This window comes from Pectinophora gossypiella, chromosome 6 (assembly GCF_024362695.1).
Source record: "Pectinophora gossypiella chromosome 6, ilPecGoss1.1, whole genome shotgun sequence".
In the NCBI taxonomy this organism is placed as follows: Eukaryota; Metazoa; Arthropoda; class Insecta; order Lepidoptera; family Gelechiidae; genus Pectinophora; species Pectinophora gossypiella.
Window position 1 is genome coordinate 14,136,928 of NC_065409.1, and position 24,347 is coordinate 14,161,274.

Consider the following 24,347-nt stretch of genomic DNA (forward strand, 5'->3'; position numbering starts at 1 on the left):
GTCCGGCTAAGTAGTTAATGCCATCTGCGGCAAATCTACAATGAGTCACGTCAAAAAAAGTGGTCTGTAAAGGTTTTCCAAAAAGTAAAACTGAGTTTTAATGACACTACTACTGCAGAGTTAGAAAATTGAAACTCTTGCTATTCTTACACCTAAGGTACAAAACAACAGCATAAGCAGCCTATATACGTCCCACTGCTGGGCACAGGCTTCCCCTCAGTCAACCGGAGGGGGTATGGAGCATACTCCACCACGCTACTCCAATGCGGGTACAAAACAACGTGAAGCCTTAATTTCAAAACTTCATAAAAAATTGAAATAAGTTTGAGTATACTAGATTCGTATTTGGGAAGTTCGAGTATCAAGTTTCTTATTTGGATGTTAATTGAAAGGACGTGCGTAGAATTTGAATTTGTACGTTTAGAAAGTCATCTAAGTACAACAACAACTTTTTACTCCTATTCGTAAATGAGAGCAGAATTTGTAAAAGAGAACTCTGATGTGTTCTTTGTAGATATACATACATACATAAACAGCACAAGCCTCCCCTCAATCAGCCGGAGGGGGTATGGATGGAGCATACTCCACCACACTGCTCCAATGCGGGTTGGCGGAGGCGTTTTTACGGCTAATAGCCGGGACCAACGTCTTAAAGTGCCCTCCGAAGCACGGAATCATCTTACTTTTTCGGACAATCAGGTGATTCAACCCTGAAAAGTCCCTACCAAACAAAGGACAGTCTCACAAAGTGATTTCGACAATGTCCCCATCGGGAATCGCACCCGGACCTCCAGATCGTGAGCCTAACGCTCTAACCACTAGACCACGGTGGCTGTTCTGTGTAGATATGGGGTGCTAATTCTGAGTGTGAGTAACTTGAGGTGGACTTTAGGCACAAAAACCTCGTTTTGCACAGACACTATATATTGACGTTATCGTACGTGCGCATCTGTTTCTGCCGCTGGTGGGGAGCGGAGAGTTGCTATTCTATACTTAGTATTATTCCTTATTCTATGCTTTGGGAGATAGAGGAGCTGGTCATAGGTCTTTGATCGATCAACCAGAATCAGTGTGGAGCATACTCTATCACGCTTCTTCCTTGTGGGTTGATCCAGGTTCTTGGGCTAGGAATTAACTGGTTAACCAGTTTTTCAAGCTCCATACGTCTTTGACTTGGCTTGGTTGACAGTGTCATTGACCGAGACTGACAGAACAACTGTAAAAAACAGAAAAAAATACTATTTTATTATGTATCTTTAAATAGATTCAAACCTATATGCGTTCCAAAAAAAATCTAGACAAGCGCCAGCGCAGTCCTTGGATAATGTCATGTGAGTCACACTCTATTTCTCATTTTCTAAGAATACATACAAAACTGCATGCTATGACTAAGGTTTGTCAACTTATTATTAAAAGGGCATTGACCTTTTATTGAAGTGAAGGAAATCATACGTTTGACGAAGTTATAAGTAGTTTGGCTCCCCTGAGGGTGGGAAAGGATAGCCAATTTAGGTGTCATGTAATGCTACGTGATAAATGTTTCTATATTGGACAATGATTGATGGAGTTGATATGGTCACAGAATCAGACCATGTTCATGTATTCCTAGACATGGCCTTATTATCAGCAAGGAGTACTTTTCGGCAGGATATTACAATGAAGCTCATTAGGCTGACTTGAAAAGGTAACTAGTTGTCGAAGACCTTTATAATCGGCGCCAACGGGCTGCGCTCCTCAACCATAGGTGTTCAGAAGCCGCCACATTTTATAACCTGCTCTCTGCTGTAGGGTCTTACGATAAATGCACGGAGAGATGCTGTAATGACTAAAAATAAGGGACTATGTTTGTTATGAGGGCTCCTAACGCGTAACCCACTTGGAAGAAGGATTAAAAGAAGTTATTTGCTCACTCATCTTGTAATTGACCGTATTGTTCGACTTTACTATCTCCAATCGACACTTCTAGGACACAGACTCTACAAGTGCAGTATAATGGTCATAAAATTTAACATCTAAAGTCATTATCTGAGATGAAATCGTATAATCCTTGAGCTTGGTGAAACTATCGTGGTTATAATAGATACCCTTCCAGGGGGACATTTGCATTTGACTAGAGAGGAGCAGAGTGAAACGAATTTGACGTAACAGTTATAAAAAAATACTAAGTATCTGAATCATGTCGATTCTGCTATCGTTTTTAAGCTGTCGTCTTTTCTGTAAAAGACCGGATCTGTCAAATCTGCAGGTTACGTGAACGGAAATGAAAAACGAGATAACGTTAAGGAGATGATATTGGCGCATGTTGCAAAAACCGACTTGTGAGATAGAGGATCTGTGCTGGTCTCAGGCCTTTGATCGATCAACCAGAACCAGTGTGGAGCATACTGTCTCACGCTGCTCACTTGTGCGTTGATTCAGGTTCTTGGGCTTATTCACCAGTTTCAGGACTGAAGCTGGCGCCATTATATGGAACGCTGCGGTCTTCGACAGATTCTACACCCTTCCAGCCGTATTCGGCTATGACGACAAGTCTCTAAACTAGAAGCGCCGAAGATGCGCTCTTATGTGGCTGAAGTAACCGATCTTAGCAGAGAATGTGCGGCCAGAAGCACTATCAGCACACCTCTGTTTATACAACATATGTATGTTATAGCAGCATTTGAAGAATTTTCCATCGTGATATCCCAGTGAAACATTTCATAAGCTCACAACTATTATGTAGTCAGAGATACATCCATCGCAAGATAAAACTAAGTACTCGCACCTCACAGAGTTTTCTGTTAGACCAACGTGAGTTGGTGAGGCGTATCGCCGCCTATAATGCTCGAGCCAACTGTGTTAATGGAAACTTTAATAACTCATTGGTGCAAGTCTGGTACCGTGGTCGAACTAGCGCTCCACGTTTGAGAAGCAAGCACCTGTTCACCACAGTGACTCCACTAAAAAAATACTATTAAGTACATTAAGTATTTCCAAGCAAATGACACTATCATTCCACATCACTATCCGCGTAGCTTCTTAATTACAGTAACTTTGGCTAGGACGACTCGACTCGTATTAAAGTGTCGTACTAGTGAGATTCTACTGCCATGCCATGCCAAATTATACTGATATGCATCCTGATGTGATGTGGACGTTGGTAAGATAGTAAAACTGACGCCTGTAGTCCTTATTGAGGTGGGCAGAGCCACATTACTTAGTCGAATTTTATGAACAACATAACAGCTTAACGACTGTATCCCGAATGGGATTGGCAAAAAATATGACTCCATGTACCTAACAATCGGATTTTACGACATGTTCAGGAAACCAGCTGCATCATGTCTTGAGAACCTCGATACCGACCCCGCCGGCGCGATAGACATTTTTCCTCTGTCACCGCTTATCACTGTTGGTATACTAGGGTCGATTGATTCTTTCAATACTCAATTATAATTCTCTCATGACGCCTTGAACAAAGGTTCGCGCGGCGCGCCAAACTAGACACCCTCAGGCTTTTGCCTGAAAATTTGTACTGGGCTCGTCAATCTAAGATTTTTTTTATAACATTGCTCATTTTTTTATTTAGATCTTTAATACTAAATATATAATTTAGCAATACCAATACTGTTTAAACAGTTTTTCTGCAGGAATAAGTCTCTAGTAGTAATATGTAGGTACTTATGTCTAATAGTAACTGTATCACTATAATTAACTAAGTTAACTATTCAAATTCAAATTCAAATTCAAAAATATCTTTATTCAGTAGGTAACATAGTTACACTTTGAATCGTCAATTTTACATAACGAACGTCTCATCCGCCTAAAACTACTGCAGCTTCTCACAACCTGTATAGCCGGGGAAAAGAAGCTGCAAGAAAAACCTCGGCACAGGGCCCTAGACGTTCTTTAAAAAAATAAAAATAAACATAAAACATAAAATATTGGTATACAATTGAGTAATTTAGCTGCCTAATATCAGTTCTCAGACAGTTAATCCCATGCATTCATATCTTCTAAATAATCACTAACTTTATAATAACCTTTTTTGTAAAGTTTTTGTTTAACTACTGTCTTAAAACAGTTGAAAGGCAAATTCTGAATGTCAATGGGAATCTTATTGTAAAAACGTATACATTGCCCCTTAAAAGATTTAGTAATCTTATGTAATCGACTGACTTGTAAAGCAAGTTTATTTTTGTTCCTGGTATTAACAATGTGCCGATCGCTATTTTTTGCAAATAATCCTATATGTTTTTTTACATATATTAAGTTTTCAAAGATATATTGTGATGCCAAAGTTAAAATATTAATTTCTTTAAATTTATTTCTAAGTGACATCTTGGGTCCCAATTTGTAAATCGCCCGAATGGCTCGCTTTTGCAGAACAAAAATGCTGTTCATATCTGCAGCATGACCCCACAGCAAGATGCCGTACGACATTAGACTGTGGAAGTAGGCAAAATAAACTAATCGCGCGGTTTCTACATCGGTTATTAAACGAATTTTTTTGACCGCGAATGCTGCTGAGCTGAGCCTTTTGGACAACTTATCAATATGAGGACTCCATTGCAACTTAGCGTCCAAAGTAATTCCCAAAAATACAGCAGTATCCGTGAGGTCCAATTCCTTATTTTTTACAATAATAGAATCGAGGGGCCTACTAACATTCGATAACGTAAAATAAACATATTTTGTTTTATTTTCATTAAGTAGCAGGTTGTTTACAGTAAACCAATCCACTACCTCTGAAATGGCGTTGTTTACATCGTCAAAGGAATCTTGTCGTCTCTTTACTTTAAAAAGTAAGGAGGTATCATCTGCAAACAGCACCACCTCATGTTTTACAAGACTAGGTAGGTCGTTTATGTAAACTAGGAATAGAAATGGACCTAGAATTGAGCCCTGCGGGACGCCTATAGTGACGTTAGATCCACACGATCTGGAGCCATGCACATCAACCCTCTGAACGCGGCCACTAAGGTATGACTCCAAAAGAGCGATGGCATTATCAGTTATTCCATAGTGACGAAGTTTTGCGATCAAGATATCATGACAAACGCAATCGAAGGCTTTGGAAAGGTCGCAAAAGACACCAATAGCATCTTTGGACTCCTCCCAAGCCTGAAAAACATGATTTATTAACTCAACACCAGCATCGGTTGTTGAGCGACCCTTTGTGAAACCAAATTGTTTATTAGACATTAAATTGTTTAAATTGAAATGTTGAAGTAATTGCAGTAATAAAATTTTTTCAAATATTTTACTAAGCGTGGGTAGTATAGATATTGGTCTAAAATTAGTAGGGTCAGAAGTACTACCAGCTTTAAACAATGGAATGACTTTACTGTGCTTCATTAAATCTGGAAACACACCATTGTCTACACATTTATTAAATATACATGATAGATAGGGAGCTATGCAATCAATCACGGAGTTAATGACTTTAACAGAGAGACCATGAAGATCTGCAGTCTTTTTGATTTCTAAAGATTTAAAAGCTCTTAAGACGTCCCTAGGACTCACGTGTGTAAATGTTAGTTTATCTACTTTGGACGTATCTATGTGCTCCCTTACAAGTGATTGAGCGAGTGCAGGAGATGACTTCAAGTCCTTGGTAGTCGAAAATGGAATGTCAGTAAAGAATTTTTCAAAAGCTTCAGCAACTTGCTTATCATTTGTGAGTAGTTTACCGTCAATTTGTAATTGATACTCGAGATCGCGTGCTTTGACTTTCCCAGTTTCGCTATTAATAACTTTCCAAGTCATTTTAATAATATCTGAGCTACCTTTAATTTTACTGCTAACAAACATTGCCTTCGCGGTAACGCAAACACGTTTGAAAACTTTTGAATACTGTTTTACATAGTCGTGAAAAGCTACGCTATGATTGTATGTTCTTTCTTCGTAAAGTTCATACAACCTGTTTCTACTCTTATAAATTCCTACCGTCGCCCAGTCACTAAAAATTGGTGTGTCTGCTTTCTTAATTGTTTTTGCCTTAAATACTTTATTAAATTCCGATTTTGTTAGATTAAATAGGGAGTTATATAACAAATTTGGGTCATCACAGTAAGGAAGTTCTGGTAATTTGTTTGACATATTATCTTTGAATTGTTCTAAACGACTACTTGATATGGGATTGCATGTAACATCCTTTTTCAGTGAGCGGTCAACAAATAAGTTGAAAGATATTTGTTGACCACAGTGATCTGACTTTAATTTATTAATTATTAATTTATCACAAGGTTCTAAGTTACTAAAAATATTATCGATACATTTCGCGGACTGTGACGTGATTCGGGTTGGTTCTGAAAAAAGATTTACAAGATTATAACACAGAAATAAAGATTTGAATGTAGTACTTAATGAGCAATTTTCCAGAATATCAATATTAAAATCACCGAAGACGATAACATGTTTGCTTTTATTACATAATTTGCATAAAGCTTCATCAATAACTTTCTCAAATAGATCATAAGATGAAGCGGGGGGTCTGTATACGCTCAATACAATAAGCCGGCTGAGTTCAATACAGGCTAGCTCAACAGTTCGCTCAACTGAGAGACTTACAATATCCGTTCGTTCCTTATATTTTAAACAATTACGTACTAATATTAATGAACCGCCACGGATAGCCGTCTCCCTGCTGTACGAGCTGGCAACCTGGTGATTATTGAAGCAAACGAACTCATGTTTTTTTAGCCAATGTTCAGTTACGCACATAATATCAACACAATTACTGTTTAAAAAAAGTTCAATTTCAAGTTCCTTGCCCAATATTCCTTGTATGTTTTGGTGTACCAGGTTGATTACATTTGTATTTTTCTTATTGCATTTTATATTTAATATGTCCTCATTTAACTTACTACAGCCAAAGTTTTTCTCTGTTGTCATTAAATTTAATTTAAATTACAAATTAGTAGCAACAATTAGACAGGACACGAATCTAAAAGGTATCCAAATATTTTTTTAAATTATTTTACATAACTAGCTAAGAAATAATTCTTTCTAGCACTTCTAAGTTTCTACCCGAAAATACTTACGTCTACTTAATATTAACACGCTTCAACCACACAACTTAAAGCAGATTATTTCAACGACCAACCCTGTCTTTGTCCTAAAAGGTTATTTGAATAAGAAAGTGGATGTTCCACTATTTTCCTTCGTAATTGAATTGGACGTATGAACGCTCCGCTTACAATCCCTTGATGTCGGTAAAAAGAAACAGTGGAGCTTTATATTTTAATTTAGATAAAATATGCTCGGGGTTACGGTAAGCGTAGCTTATTTCATGCTATTTATTTTAGTTTTATCTCAGTAACATGTTGTAGCTATCGCGCAGGACGAGATAATGAAGGTTATATTTTACTTGTACTATTTTTAGAAAGGTATCTTTCTTTGTTTCTTTGTCCCATTTACACCCACACCTGTGTCATTATCTCCCTAGCGTTAATCCGTTTTTCACAGTGTCCGCTTACCTAGCCTGAAGATTTGACATGTTCAGTTTTTAAAAGAAGCGACTGCCTGTCTGACCTTCCAATCCGCGAAGGAAAAACCAGCCCATTACAGCGGGATTAGCACCGTAAGCGCGCGACTCTTTCTCGCCTCGACTTTCGTCACCCGTCACTCTCTCACAGTACTGCACAGAAAGAGACAGACGATCTCTGTCGCGGCGAGAAAGAGTCGCGTGCTTACGGTGCTAGGCCCGCTGGTTGGGTGTGACATAAGGCTGAAACGCATTGCTGGGGAATGCGGGTTTCCATCCCCGTTGAACACGTTATAATCATTTATCTGTTAGAGCCCTAGCCGGGATTCTAACCCGTGACACTACGATATAAATCACGCGTTCTTCGAACAACCTTTTGACAGATTGATGCTCTTCTTTATCTTTATACAAAATCTGTCTTACACAGAAATTGTTATACCTATTGGATTATTATTTAGCTGTTCTATGTTGGAAAATTGGTAGAAAATACCCAAACACGTGCAAACGACATTCATCTCATTGGAATTCACCATAAAAGAGTTCCTTTTATTATTTCCTCATTTACAGCCAGCATACATTTCAATAAAATAAACATATTTACAGCTTATAAATTCTTATGTGGCTTTTAGAAAATCGATCAATAAGTACTTGACAGCATGTAATTGTAAGAAAAAGGCAAGTTACTCGCACTAATCTCTCTTTCAATCGTCAACTAATCTTCTTAGAGGTTTATATGAATATAACTTTAGTAACTGACCGTCGAACCGACGAAATGAACCCGGATAATCCTCCAATTTCCCAAGCGATCACTAGAAATACTTACTTGTAATATTTTCGTAAGAAAATATTGTGACAAGAATCTTCTTTTTTTGATTCGTTCGTAGTATAGAAATAGTAATTCTATATTTGAAATATAATATAATATATGTGAATATATTCAAAATAAACATACTCTTACATACTACTACGTAAAAAACACAGTCGTTATATTAAAAAAGTTACTCCAAAACGCGAGCAAATGGAGCCTCAATGACTAGAATTTATACTAACTGTCAAAATGTTCATAATGTTTCAAGCCGCATCGATATGTATTGGTGCGTATTGGGGGGGGGGGGGGGGGGATGTCCGTTATATACGTAATATTATTCTTTATCGACGTAAAGGGAAAATAAGGCCACTCGCCGTAAAGAGAGTCGCCGTAGCGCGGGTCGCCGTTCGGAAAGTCGCTGTCAACGCTACAATTCGCTATAACTATAACATATTATATACACTAGGCGATCATCTAAAAATAGCGATATTGCATTTTGACATTTGCGCATGTAAAGATAAGTCCACAATGTCAACAATGATGAATTGCTCCCAGATCGTGGCCAAACAATTTTTCAGCCTCTAGATTGATTTGACTTCCCAAATGTCCCCGAAATTTCCTCCCGAGGGATTTAGTTGTCCTCCGCCATCGAACTGACCAAATGAGATGAGATAAGCGAATACATTCTGATTTCCCTTGAGGTTGACAGCCTAAATACCCGCGTTGGCCGTGTAGGCGCCATTTTGACACGGACATTGATTTAGAAAGCCTTGAGTTGCCGGTTGAAAAAAATGTTTTCATCATCTCCCTAGCATTATCCCGTTTTCCACAGGGTCCGCTTACCTAACCTGAAGACTTGACAGGTCCGGTCTTGTTCAGAAGCGACTGCCTGTCTTACTTTCCAACCAGTGAAGGGAAAACCAGCCGAATACAGGTTATGTCACATACTTACCTTCGAAAATGCATTTCTCGGGAATGTGGGTTTCTTCACGATGTTTTCTTTCACCGCTGAGTACGTGATAATTCTTAATGATCCAAACAATAATTTGAAAACAAATTCGACTATTATTGGTTTAATCCTGTACTGGATTCTAACTTGCGATAAAAATGTTGAAAATAATGTTTTCCAGAAAAAGAAATATGGTAAAATAATATTGTATATTTTTTCCCAAACTTTTCAACGTCCAATGTGGCGAAGATTATGAACAGCATTTCCCAAGAAACTTAAATATTAAATAAGTATTTAGTGATTTTTTTGTACATTTTGTATAAGTACGAACTTACTTAATTATTCATAACCATAAAAATAACAATACTTGAACGATGTAGCTCTGAAACATAATATTTAGGTACCAACCTAATTATTACGCATCACAAGTTTTCTTACCCTCTAAAATCTTTCTTAGGTAGTATTTTTTAACTCCCAGAAGGGTATTTTGTAAGTCAGTAACGGTGACAACACTGAAACTCTCAGAATTGAAGGCCAATTGCTCCCCGGGGACAGCGATTAGATGAACGAACCTTCAGTTTAAGAAAAACGTTTTCAAGGCTGTAGGGAAAATTGAAGTGTTCTCTCACAATGTGACCAACTTGAGTAAGAAGTTGGTCCCGATTATTAGCCGTAAAAACACCTCTACCAACCCACAGTGAAGCAGCATGGTGCAGTACCTATGCTCCATACCCCCCTCCGCTTGATAGCCAGGAGGCCTTACATATACCTATTAGAATATAGGCTGCTTTATGTTAAGTTTTATGTAACTTCTATTTCTCTTGTCGAACGGACTCTTTTTATGAACTTTTGAATTTATTTTTTTGTTACCTTAGACAACTTTCCGTCCCTTATCGTTAGTACAATTACTGACTCCATTAATTAGCTTGATTGATTTGACAGCTGTTACACCAATTATATTTCTTTATAATGTCCTCTTTGCACTAGACTATAATTATTAAACTAGAAAGGTGCTAATTCCAGTACAGACCACTTAATTTTATTTTAAATTATACCTGTCATTTTCTTGTCTACCGAAAAGGAAAGGGACGTAACCGACAGGCATAAAATTTTTGGAACACACGTTAATTTTTGGCTGAATTTTTGAAAACGCTCCCAAAATTTTACACTGGCCAATAACCCGACAGACTTAAGATCACAGCACGCGTGAAACGGGTTGCGTATAATTGAGTCTAGTCTATTTGCCCGGGTTATTAATTTATTTTGAAATTGACGGTTGTCAACCATTCGTCCCTTTTCTTTTCGATGGATAGGAAAATGACGGGTGTAACTTAAAATAAAATTAGGAGGTATCTGCAGGAATCGAGGCCATTATTGAACTATATTAGGTATATACTATTAGCATGCATACCTCTAATATACAGGATGTTAGTGACATCGTAACGAATACCGAAAGGGATGATTCAGACCATGATTGTGAGTTAATATCTAGTGGAATTTTTCATCGCAAAATTCATGATTATTTTAGTCTTTATAATTATCTTCAATTCTATACTTTTGCGATGGAAAATTCCACTTGATATTCATGATTTTTTGTGTTTTTTTAGTTATTTTCAGTTCCATACTTTTGCGACAGAAAATCCCACTTGATATCAACTCAGAAACATGGTCTGAGTCATCGCTCAAAGTTTTCGTTACGATGTCACTAACACCTTGTTTATTAGACTATGTAATATTCCTATCATGCTGTCAAATCAATTTACAAAACCCATTTTTTCCCTAACATCCATCAATTCCTAAACATTTGCAAGTTTGCAACCCTACGTTATACCTGTTAACACCCCTGTTAACCCCCTAGTTTGGAAACTGCAGTGGTTGGTTACACTAACCGTTTTACTGATGTTGAATTCGATCCCCTTTGTTTCCATCTCGTACCCTTCGGCGATTGAACAGTAAATGCTTTATCTGACTGCAGCCAGAGATCTGAGCTAAAGGGAATAGAGGAACCGCTCCGGGCAGGGTACTGATAGCAAGGAGTTTCGGGTTCGCTATTTCGATAGATTTTAAACATGGTTTTATTTTAAAGCATTGTTTTACGCTTCACTGTTTATTGCTGATTGTCCGACAGTAAGATCTTCTTCTTATCGTGTCGATAGCAAACTAAATTGTATCGGCCCAAAACTTGGCAACAAGTATGGCGCTATCTGCAGCGCTCATCAGATCCTCCTGCGTACAGGTGTTCGGGCACGCAGGACACGATGTAAGATGTTCCATCGTTTGGGGAACAGTGCCGCACTTGCACTTTAAGTCCGAGCCATCCGAGAAAGATGATCCATGCTTCGGAAGGCACATAAAGCTGTTGGTCCCAGGTACTACTTACTGATGTAAGTATGTAGTCGTTAACATGAGCCATGTCAGGGGCCTTTGGCGACTCAATAATAACATTGATACTAGGGTTGATAAGGTTGGTAATCCATCTCATAACCCACATGATAAGAAGATGTTTTAGGGTATGCACCACGACCACCACCGCCACTATTACACTCTACTACTACTCTCTTTTTCCATTTAGGTTTTGATTTATCTATCCGTATCTGTATTTATTCAATGCAAATTTAGCTTTTGGTAACAGGCGGTAAAGCGTACTTTTTTTATCCAATCGTTTTATCGTATTGCTTCTATGGTGTTCTGGGAGCACATAAAAAAACATAGAAAACGTTCAGCTGCTTGTCTTCCCGGGCATGTCGTAAAAACCGACAAAGAGATTGTGTTCTCTAACACGATGGATTAATGTTATGGGCGATAGGCTGACCCCTTATCACCATGAGGTTCGTCATATCCAGCTTACGACATCGTATCAATAATGGCTGCAAGTTGTCTTTGATTACTTGTGGCTCTGCCCACCCCATTAGGGATTACGGGAGTCAGTTTATGTATGATTTTTGTCCAAAAAAATTAAAATCTTCCTTCGGAATTTAAAACGATGATTGATGCATTTAATAAAGTGGAGACGCGAAAATAGTAGTCTTCATGAACGTAATTCATCCAGTTTTATAGTCCAGTGTCGGACGAAGAATTTAATATTTTCCGCTCATTCTAAACGCTTGAGTTTCTCCACTATATTTGTATGAAGATGCATTTCATCGACAGCAAGTAATGGTCATAGCAGACGGATGGTCTAAAATATTTTTCAGGATTTGCATAAAGCAATATATTTCACGTCTGCTGCGGTTAGGGAATGGATTTATTTCGTACATAAGAAGTAAGCTACATAAAATCTCGGTCTTTATTTTCTATTGAGGTAACATACATCGGTCTTTTTAGCTTTTTATTGCCTTGTTAGATATCAGAAATTAGAATAATTTATTCAACGTAATTATCATGGAAAAACTTGTTGAAGGACGATTTAACATTTTTAATTCTACGTCATTTCGCAAGGTTTTACGGCTGAGGAGAACAAATGACGAGAAAGACCAACAGTAACACATATTTTAAATAAATATACATTACAAGTTATTTAATAAATTGAACACATTAAATACTATGTATTTTTATCATTTAGGTAATCATAATCATAATAATCATGATTCCAGTACAAACCATCTACTTTTAAGTTATACCTGTCATTTTCTTATCCGCCGAAAAGGAAAGGGACGGGTAATCAAACAGCATATTTATGGAACACACGTCAATTTTAGGCAGAAATTTAAAAAACTTATCGAAAATCTTATAGTAGCCGATAAACCGACAGAATTAAGTTGACAGCACACGTTAAACGGGTTGCATATCAGCGAGACTCCTGTCGTTAGACTGCAATGCATTATTTGGACAGTTCAAATTAATAAATAGGTACTAACTAGTAGGAATCGTAATTACCTAAACATACCGACTTTAATATTTCATCATCATCACGAGCCCATTAACGTCCCCTCTGCTGGGTCACGGGCCTTCCCTATGGATGGATAGGGAGATCGGGCCTTAAACCATCACGCGGGCCCAGTGCGGATTGGTGGTTATTAAAGACTGCTAATGCAGCCGGGACCAACGGCTTAACGTACCTTCCGAAGCACGGAGGAGCTCGAGATGAAAACTTTTTTTTTTGTGGTCACCCATACTATGACCGGCCTTTGCAAAAGTTGCTTAACTTCAACAATCGCAGACCGAGCGCGTTTACCGCTGCACCACCCAGCTCCTCATACTTTAATATTTACTCGGGATTAAATTAAAAATACTTTATAATAAACATTAACATCATACTTACTTCTTATTTGTCACTTAAACCGAAAATAATCTCATTCAGCACTTTTTTTTGACGTGACTTATTTTCCCGCAAATGGATTAACTACTTGGCAGGAATCTTTGAACACAAATCCACACCGTTGCTATACAAAATTTGATTGTCTAATAGCAAATAGAGAATAGGAATCCGGTCAAACACAAAGTGAATTGTTGCCAGTGCCAAATCTCTTTGAAATAGCTCTCGAACTGTGTTCTGAATGTTAAATTCTTTGCTTTGATCTGTAGGACTTCCTTGTAAGTCGCAGGCGTTCAAGAGGAAAGGGTGATAGCGAGCGCGGCCGCGGATACGGCTTAGAATAGAACTAAGGGGCTAAAAAGCATATTAAATATTTACTATCTACTCAGCCTGTATCCACCCACTGCTGTGTATAGGCCTCCTCTCTTTCACGCCATTCTTTCCGGTCCTGTGCGAGTCTCATCCATTGCTTTCCGGCATATCTCACAATGTCATCCGACCACCGAGCTGGTGGTCTGCCTCAATATCGCATACCATCCCTTGGCAACCATTCAGCAACAGCCTTAGTCCAACTGTTGTCTTCCCGTCTTGCCAAGTGTCCTGCCCATCTCCACTTAAGCCTAGCGATTCATATAACTACATCTTCGACTTAAGTGCGTTACCGAAATTTATCTAAAAAAGCATATAAAAGCGAGTGCTCAATGTCAACTAATGGCAAATAGCAATATTGCTTTTTAGATGAATTGCCTCAATTTGACCTTTTTGACTTAACCCCCAACCAATAACCAATTTTGTCGTTGAAGTTGATGTGGCACCGTCCCGCATTCAAGTTTTTTTATAGCTGATTTCTGATAGTGGTTGCCTGGAAGAAATTACTTCAGAGCAATAAGGCCGCCCATTTGTATTGTTGCTTAATATTTTATAAACGTTTATTTGTTGTGTTTCTTTTTCTGATTCTTTTTCTGAATTTACGTGAGACCTATCTATTTATCCGTCAAGTCGCTGGGTGGCACGGATATTTGGTAGTCAGCCACGGCCTAGACTTTACCACCGAATTTCAGTACGACTTTGCAAACTTCAATAGCCATTCTCTGTAGTGGGTTTTTCATAAAAGACCAATTCGCTTCTGTTTTTAACCTAACCAGGACTTCACAATTCGATTGAACCCATTATATAAATTGCCAAATTTTCCGTACATGGTTGACCAGTATGGCTTCAACAATATTTGCCCTATTGTTCTTAAACAAGTGCTATTGTTTTATGTTTCCATATTTCTAAAGTCGTAACCTAGCCTTGAAGTAGTTAATAGTTAAACTTTCCTTAGTTTCGAAACTGTTAGGTAAATTTTACTATTCAGGGAAGTGTTTTATATTACGTATATAAATTGGATCGTTGTGAGGAAATATTTGAAGACTTACTTATTCAAATATTTCTGCTCAGTGATAAATAATTAAAACGAGTCAGTCATTTAAAAAAAAACTGTATTTAACCCAAAAGTACAGACAGCGTTAACGGACAATAAGCGCGCGTGCGGCGGCAGCGGAGTCGGTCGACCCCGCCGGCGTGGTCGACGATTTCCCTCTATCAGCGCTTATCGCTATCGACCCAATAGGGTCGATTAATTCTTTCAAATATTTTTTCCTCTCAGACGGCGCCCTGAGCCAAGGTTCGCGCCCAACTGGGAACCCTCAGGCCTGTTGTTTTAAACGTTGTACCGTTGTGCCTTCAGCGCTCCCCATTTGTCCGGCCAAGTAGTTAATGCCATCTGAGGCAAATCTACAATAAGTCACGTCAAAAATAACGGGGGCAGTGCGACGCGGCGTTACTGTAGTCTCTTTTCATTCTTCTTCTTCTATCATGTGGGTTGTAAGGTGGAATATCAGCCTCATCAAACCTGGTGTCAGGGTTATTATTGAGCCGCCATAGGCCCCTGACATGTCTCATGTAACGACTACGTACTTACATCAGTAAATAGTAACTGGACCAACGGCTTAACGTGTCTTCCGAAGCACGGATCATCTTCCTTTTTGGACAATCAGGTGATCAGCCGGTAATGTCCTAACCAAACTAGGGATCACAAAGTGATTTTTGTGATTTTTTCCCCACCGGGATTCGAACCCGGGACCTCGGGATCGTGAGCACAGCATTCAACCACTGGACCACGGTCAATCAGCACCATTACCTTAAAACTAGTTAAAACAGTACCCCAATGGACAGACAGCCAAACATCCGACAGAATTTCTCAAATGATTTATTTAAAACAAGCATCTTCTTTGCAAGCAACTGCGTCTTTCAGCGAATGCCATTTTAAACTCATTGGTCATGTATCGAGTTGCCAAATAAGTAAAATGTGCGCTTATAGATTGAGTCTACACGGGCGCATATCCGGCAGGCTTGTTCGTTGTAATTCGAAAGTAGGTCTTAATTTAATTATTTTAATAAGAATCGGTGTTTATTTACTTTTTTCACTTCACACACGCAGTAGCGCGTCAAGCCATGTTCAAGTAATTTACACAATCCATCCATTTTTTTTTTTGACGTGACTTATTGTAGATTTGCTGCAGATGGCATTTAGGCAACTACTTGGCCGGACAAATGGGGAGCGCTGAAGGCTCTCACCCAGTACAACGTTTAAGACAACAGGCCTGAGGGTGCCCAGTTGGGCGCGAACCTCGGCTCAGGGCGTCGTCTGAGAGGAAAAAATATTTGAAAGAATTAATCAACCTTAGTGGGTCGATAGCAATAAGCGCTGATTGAGGGAAATCGTCGACCACGCCGGCGGGGTCGGTATCGGGGTCCAGAAGTGTTTGGTGTCGCGAGCTATTTGACAATACAATTTTTTTTAATACAATTTGAATTATTTGATAATACAATTTTTATTTGACAGACAGAATATCTGTAAGAACCTTATCCCGCAAATTGGCTTTAGTTAGTTTCAGATAAGAAGTTTTAACTACTCGTAGTAGAAAAAATACTTGAAACTGTCGTATCATTCTTTCTACGACTTTTGCGCTGTGGCTGCAAGTTGTCTTAGAATTCTTGTAGCTCTGCCCACCTCATTAGGGATTACGGGCGAGAGTTTAAGTATGTATTTATGTTGTCGCATATCATTATTTTAAGTTCCGCGACAAAGTTTATCAATTAGTGACAAATGCTGCGTCACACGCTGACATGAACAGGCGACTTGCGGACTAGTGTTATTGTGTGCTGAGGGCGCATATTTCCCTTATTTCTATGATCCCTCGCATCCTTAGAGTCTGTCCAGGTGAGTCGTTTTACACGCGTTGTCATACCACAAAGTACTTAACATCGTACGGATACAGACGCACATCTCCAAGCATGCAGGAATCTATAAAGTAATCAAATTACTCTGTGATATGAAAACGCGGAGGAGCTCGGTGGCGCAGCGGTAAACGCACTTGGTCTGCGATGTTGAAGTTAAGCAACTTTCGCAAAGGCCGGTCATAGGATGGGTGACAACAAAAAAAAAGTTTTCATCTCGAGCTCCTCCGTGCTTCGGAATGCACGTTAAGCCGCTGGTCCCGGCTGCATTAGCAGTCGTTAATAACCATCAATCCGCACTGGGCCCGCGTGATGGTTTAAGGCCCGATCTCCCTATCCATCCATAGAGAAGGCCCGTGCACCAGCAGTGGGGACGTTAATGGGATGATGATGATGATGAAAACGCGAGTAAATCGCGCCTTCTGAACAAGGTCTTAGAATATATTGCGTTACTTCCGCCAAGTTTCGAAACAATTTAATACCCTAGTGCCTCCCCTAACAGCTGTTACTTTTGTCCTATGACCTGTAGGTATTTACAGTTGGCTAGTTGTATTGGCATTTTCTTATTTTCTGTTTTTCAGTCTTTCTTCGAAGGTTTTGTCGCTTTTTCGCTAGTATTACTGTTACAGGGAAAGGTCTGATCATCGATTACGCATGGAGTAAAGAAATGTCCAGATCTGTTAACATTTTTGGCCTTCGGTCATACTACATGTGTAGTTTTGAAGCATATTGGTTTTACTTACATTATGTTGTACCGTTACATTATGACTATTTTACTAAAATAGTCAAAATGAACGTCACGAATGAAAAAATACCTTTTGACATAATGATTAATAGCAAACTCGTGTGAAAACTCGTACGTATAACATATATCTTTAGATTTATTAAAGGTCACGTTAACAAACCTTGTAATATCAAATTACTCTGACTTTCACTAATTATTTAGTCGTTCTAGAGAAATCAATGACTTTGTAATTTATAAGTAAGTATGGGTAGATTAACTTTATCCGAAACTTCGACTGCTTATATCAAATAAAGTTGCCTAATAGTAAATCCACGTACCGAAGCGCCTTTTGATTTTTGTTAACGAAACCTCGCTACAGATACACTAGTTTTTAATATATTCATATATATATATATATATTATATTTATATAATATATATTATTAAAATATTATATTCATCTTCATTTATTCCTTAGAACAACATTACATTGTGTTGGAAATTGGAAATAAAAATAAAAACAAGCTCAAACACATTACAATCTAAAACAACAGTGGGACTATTACTTAATTACAATATACCTAACAAACTATTACAACAAACACATTCAATATTCATTATCATTATAAAATATAGCACACATAAAGATCAAAATAAAAAAATAAAAATTCGTACACTTTAAACTTACACTAAAAACAATGTAGAATAGTCAACGCTGTAAAAACAATTCTCCAGCAAAAAGAGTTTAAGTCCAAAGCTTATGGGAAAATAATACATTTACCCATAAGCGCCTACTAATATACATTTATAACAGTATTTCTTCCTAATGTTAAAACACAGAACATTTATTAAATCTATGTATATTTTTAGTAAATTTTATAAAACGTAACAACTTTTGAAGCTGTTTTTGACGTTGACAAATGAGGTTTTGCAGTTGAAAAATTGCAATCATGCTGTAGGTATTATATTTATAAAGTATTATTTAGTTACATTATACGTATTATCGCATAAGGTATTTAGGTTCTGTATTTAGGGATGAAAACGATGTTTAGAATGTTGATTTTCATCGTAGTGTCGCGGGTTCGAAATTCGGTTCGAGCTCTAAACCACTGAATTAGACTTTATGAGTTTGAATTCATGTTTGGATCATAGATAGATGGATAGATAAAATATTTTATTGAGCCCGATGGACACAAGATAAAGAAAGGCACAACAAGCGGCCTTATTACTCATGCAGAAATTTCTTCCAAGCGACCTTTGGTTATACGAAAATTTTCGTCATATAGATATCGCGTGGTGGTTTACAGGATATTTTCCTGGTTAATGGCAATAGTCTCGCCTCTTTCATGGGATTTTTTTCATGACTATACACATACAGTCAGTATACTAACAGCATACAAGCATATTATTAGGGTAGCTAAGGCAAGTGGTTACTTACGTATATTACTGTACTCTATTTTTAAAGTATATGCAAAATTTATTTATTTGGTCACAATAGAACAGACACAGGGAACATACAAAGAAAACAGATAGTAGAATAATACAATATATACAGCTTTAATAATACATCTTTGAATTATTCTATCGTGTGGGTTGTGAGGTGGAGTACCAACCTCATCAACCCTGGTGTCAGGGTTACTATTGAGCCGCCAAAAGCCCCTGACATGGCTCATGTAACTACTACTTACTTACATCAGTAAGTAGTAACCGAGACCAACGGCTTAACGTGCCTTCCGAAGCACGTATCATCTTACTTTCGGACAATCAGGTGATCAGCCAGTAATGTCCTAACCAAACTAGGGACCACAAAGTAATTTTTGTGATTTGTTCCTATCGGGAATCGAACCCGGGACCTCCGGATCTTGAGCCCAACGCTCAACCACTGGACCACAGAGGTCGTTGTTGGTACATCTTTGAATAAAATACTATTATATTATTATTCTCATTACAGGTACAGTGTCATCCTGACTATATCAACAAACGCATCTGACGGATTCGCGTTGATAAACGGTAAGTTGTATTTTTTTTATACTTAAGTAAGTAAGTAAACATATTTATGACAGCATTCCCCTAGCTTTGATATATAGTGTAGAATAATTTATAGCGCCATAAATCGTGACTATGTAGCCTATCTGTTTTGGCTGTCAGGCGAGTTTCGGTGCCCAGGTTCATATCGCGATTGTGAACAATTTTCTTGATTAATTAATTGTATTTAATTTAATCCGTACTCGTAGTTCAAAATTGTACGAAATTTGTAGGCAGTTAATTACTTAGCTTAAAATGTAGACCCAAAACTAGAATATATTATACCTACTTACTTATGTTTTTTTACTGACCCCTTAGGGTCCTATATCGTAAACCGTATTGAAAAATGTATCCAGTTGAAACCTGTGGGGTTACAATGGCCACATCAAAGCAATTCGTCTAAGAAAGCAATGTTGCAATTTGACATTTGCGCATATAAAAGTAAGTGCGCAATGCAAACAAATGTCGAATAGCAATATTGCTTTCTTAGATGAATTGCTTCGATGTGGCCATTTTGACCCCCCAGATGTTGCTTTTGGTTGCATAACCATCAAGACAGTGAGGTACCTATCGTTTATACATTTTGTTGGTAACGCAACCCTGGTGGCGCCACCATGGCGTCCTAGTGAGGTGCGGCCCTTAGCATAATTTACAAATACGTAACAAAAATAATAGGTAAAGAAGTTATTCAAGATGAATTCCAAGATGCTTTTCTGCCCTTAGGCCTAATCATGTAGAATTAATTAGCTGAACTCTTTGCGTCTTCGTAATTTTTTGAAGTCCTTGTCCAGATGAGGCGTATTACACGCGTTGTCATACCACAGAGTACTTAACATGGTACGGATACAGACGCACACCTCCAAGCATGCAGGAATCTATAAAGTAATCAAATTACTCTGTGGTATGAAAGGTCTAGGGCCTATAGCACGTATTTTAAACGCACAGACGACGCGCATTTTGCGCGCGTATACGCGATCGAAACGCGATTCGATCGCATCCTTGTCACACGGAAACGGGCCTCTACCGCGCATATACGTGCAAATACAGCGATACAATTTGTACCGCTTCAAACCGTTCCTGAAACGCGCGTTTTCTGCGCGTTTAAAATACGCCATGTGCTATGCGCCTTAGAAAAGTGTCTGCTTTTCGGTGTACAGTGCAGTCACTTCTCAATTAGCCGGGGTGAACATTCTACTGACATTTCGTGCCCTTGCGCCGCCCGTGATCGCCCGCTGCGCTCACGTTACCGTTCGTCACACGCGGTTTAGTGACGCTCTTGTTTAGTATTTTTATGAATTTTTAAACTACCTTTACGCATAATTTCGGTGACGCAATTTATTTTTAAATATTATTTTTGTTTGTGGGTTTTTACGACATGCCTGGGAAGCAGCTGAACGCGTTCTATATATTCTACAAGTACAACAATCATTGTCATAGCCAAGCGAAGTGATATTTAATATGTCCCTTCCTTACCTGGGAATCGAACTGTGAACCTCCACAGCGCGCTAGACCACGGAAGTTGTCAGATCTTTAGTTAGATATATTATGCAACATACAATAATAATATTTTAAAAAAAAAATAAAAAATGTATATGTGTTGGTCAAATAAATATAGCACAAAATGTGAACTCAATAATTATCGCATGTCCCAATTTCAATTATATGGAACACTTTGTGAACAAATTCAACAAATTAAATATTTTTACTGGTTTTGTAAACCGATAAGTATATTTTTAAATGGTTTTAATATTTTGTAGTGTAGACTGGTCGAAAGATGTCATTGACAGATTTTGGATTCGTTAAAAAGATATCGTTCTACATTTTTGTTACTTTTTAATGAAATGACAAGCCAGTTAACAATGTGAATTAAAAAGAAAGTTAAAACAAAAATAAGTATTTTCAAAAAAAATAATAACGATTTTAATTTTATTGGTGCGTTGAAAAATATAAGCGCAAATAACAATATAGTTTATAAGCGCCTTTTTCTTACTAACAATAATATGGAGTACAATCTGAAATAAATGTAAGTATTAATAATAAAAATAATGCAAATATTCGAAGCGGCATTTTATTATGTTAACAAACTTAATAAGCATTGTATATTATTAAACTTTAAAAACGCTTGCATAATAAACACCATTTAAAAAATAAACAGTCAAAACACGCATTATTTTAGCAAGGGACTGTTAATATAATCAGAATGTAAGCAGAATCGCCATTGGCACATTTTGGCGGGGATATTTTTCGCGCCTGCAGTGTCGGGAGGGGCGGGGGGAGCCGTCAAGGTCACCTGTGACGTCACCCCGCGCTCATTGACCCCCGAAACGGATGGCCGCTCGGAATCAATGACATTTGTTGTCATGTTTGACATGACATATTTAGTTTTTCAATAGTGTTTCGTTTCATGCGACGAATATGACTAAAGTAGGTACCTATTTATTTTCAAGGTGCTATTGTGTAGTTTGGCATTGTTTTTTAAAATGAGGTAGGTAATTTGGAAATAGGTCAGGTCAGTTTGAATTCATGTTTGGAACATAAATAATTTGATTTGATATTTTTTTTATAATTGTTTTTAGTGTTGTGTTTATTACATGTGCAATAACGCGTTTATGTATTGTATTGTAATTTTATTGATATCGCGTGGTTTGAAAACCGCCGTGTGGACTAGTTACCTACTTAGCGTGCCCTCCGAAACACTACTTCTTCTTATCGTGGGGTTTGCGAGGTGGAATACCTACCAGCCTCATCAACCCTGGTCTCGGGGTTATGATTGAGCCGCCAAAGGCCCCTGACATGGCTCACTTACATCAGCAAATAGTAACCGGGACCAACGGCTTCCGAAGCACGGACCATCTGACTTTAGGACAACCGGGCGGCTGGCCTATATCCTGACCAAACTAGGATCACAAGGTGATTTTTTATTATGTCCCCACCGGGATTCGAAATCGGGACTTGATCTTGTATCCAACTCTCAACTACTGGGCCACGCAAGCCGTTAGCACATTTTGGGGTTAGTAAATACCTTTTTACGCATTACCATTATTTGAAAGGTAAGTAGGTACAGTCATGAGCAATATCATGTACTCACTTTAGAACCCTGTCGCACTATCATATTTGACATTTAATGAGACTTACGGTTTAATATGTCAAAAAAGTAATTTGACATGGTTTCAAAGTGTATACATATTAGTACTCGTGACCGTACTAGTGCTGATTCCAGTACACACTATTTAATTTTATTTTAAGTCATACCTATCATAATCGACAGGCATAAAATTATAGGCTGAAGTTTAATAAACCCTTCTAAAATTTTGAATTGGCCAATAACTCGACAGAATTCAGTAGACAGCATACGTCAAACGGATTGCATATGAGCGAGATGTTTATTTTATTCGCCCGCGTTATTCATTCATTTTAAAATTAACAGTTAGTTGTCAATCGTCCGTTCCTTTCCATTTGGGTGGATAAGAAAATGACAGATGTAACTTAAAATAAAATTAAGAGATATGTGTCGGAGACACAAAAACAACTTTATTAACTAGATTTGTTTTGTAAAAGTCCTTGAAAACAAAATTAAAAGTTTCCTACGCTTTCCTTTTATCATAGGTATGATATTAGAAGTACATAGCGGTACAAAGTTATGACTGAATAAGACAATGCTAAATGATTTTCAGAATATTGTGTTAGGTACCTTGTGCCTTGGTTATTTTTTTTGCATCTTTGTATGAGTCAAAGAGAAGCATATTTATTAAGTCACTTAATTATTGCGATACAGGGGGCTAAAATCCTTTGTCAAAGCAATTCAACCAAAAATGCAATATTGCTATTTGATATTTCTTTGCATTACGCACTTACTTTTATATATTCAGTAGGTTACATAGTTACACTTTGAATCGTCATTTTTTACATAACGAACGTCTCATCCGCCTAAAACCACTGCAGCTTCTATCTTACAACCTGTATAGCCGGTGAAAGATGCTGCAAGAAAAAGCTCGGCACAGGGCCCTAGACGTTATACAATTGAACAGTTTAGCTGCCGAATATCAGTTCCTAGACGGTTAATCCCATGCATTCATATCTTCTAAACAATCATAACATATAACATAAACTGCCTATATACGTCCCACTGCTGAGCACAGGCCTCCTCTCAATCAACCGGAGAGGGTATGGAGCATACTCCACCACGCTGCTCCACTGCGGGTTGGTGGAGGTGTTTTTACGGCTAATAGCCGAGACCAACGGCTTAACGTGCCCTCCGAAGCACGGAATCAACTTACTTTTTCGGACAATCAGGTGATTCAAGCCTGAAAAGTCCTTACCAAACAAAGGACAGTCTCACAAAGTGATTTTAAACAATCACTGACCTTATAATAACCTTTTTTACAAAGTTTCTGTTTAATTACTGTCTTACAACTTGTATACGTTCCTAGTTTTTAGTTCTAATACAAAGATAGGCTGCATGCGGACGCATATTACCACACAACACTCCAATGCGGGTGGCGTATTTAAGCCGTTTTTTTCGCCAATGCGGGTTAACGTTTTACTAACCTGCAGGTGACGAGTGGTCACCACATCACATGACCGCATATGTCGATAAGTAAAGGACCTAGTTGGGTACATAAATAAGTACGTTTGCACTTCAAAATTCCTATTCGGGTGTCGGAATTCCGAAGTCGACAAAAGACGAGCTGAAGCAAATTTTGATATTGGAATCTAAATTTGGAAATATTTAGATATAATAAGACCGTTATTCCCCACCCAGAGTAAGTTTTTTTTTTATTATTATTATTATTTATTTATTTTTTCAGAAAATGTCTTGCGAATGTGTTTGCAATGT

General features: G+C 38.0%; 2 protein-coding genes across 4 annotated transcripts in view; one reads left to right on the plus strand and one right to left on the minus strand.

The window, feature by feature from the left end:
• Nucleotides 1–24,347, minus strand: part of LOC126367787 (putative fatty acyl-CoA reductase CG5065) — a 576,419-nt gene that overhangs the window by 200,421 nt on the left and 351,651 nt on the right. The gene's annotated exons all lie outside the window — the stretch shown is intronic.
• Nucleotides 1–24,347, plus strand: part of LOC126367777 (ecdysone receptor) — a 431,491-nt gene that overhangs the window by 99,406 nt on the left and 307,738 nt on the right. For all 3 annotated transcript variants that reach the window (XM_050011506.1, XM_050011507.1, XM_050011508.1), the window contains exon 2: nucleotides 19,437–19,495. In XM_050011506.1, coding sequence (XP_049867463.1) covers nucleotides 19,437–19,495 — 59 coding nt within the window. The remainder of the gene's footprint in view (nucleotides 1–19,436; nucleotides 19,496–24,347) is intronic.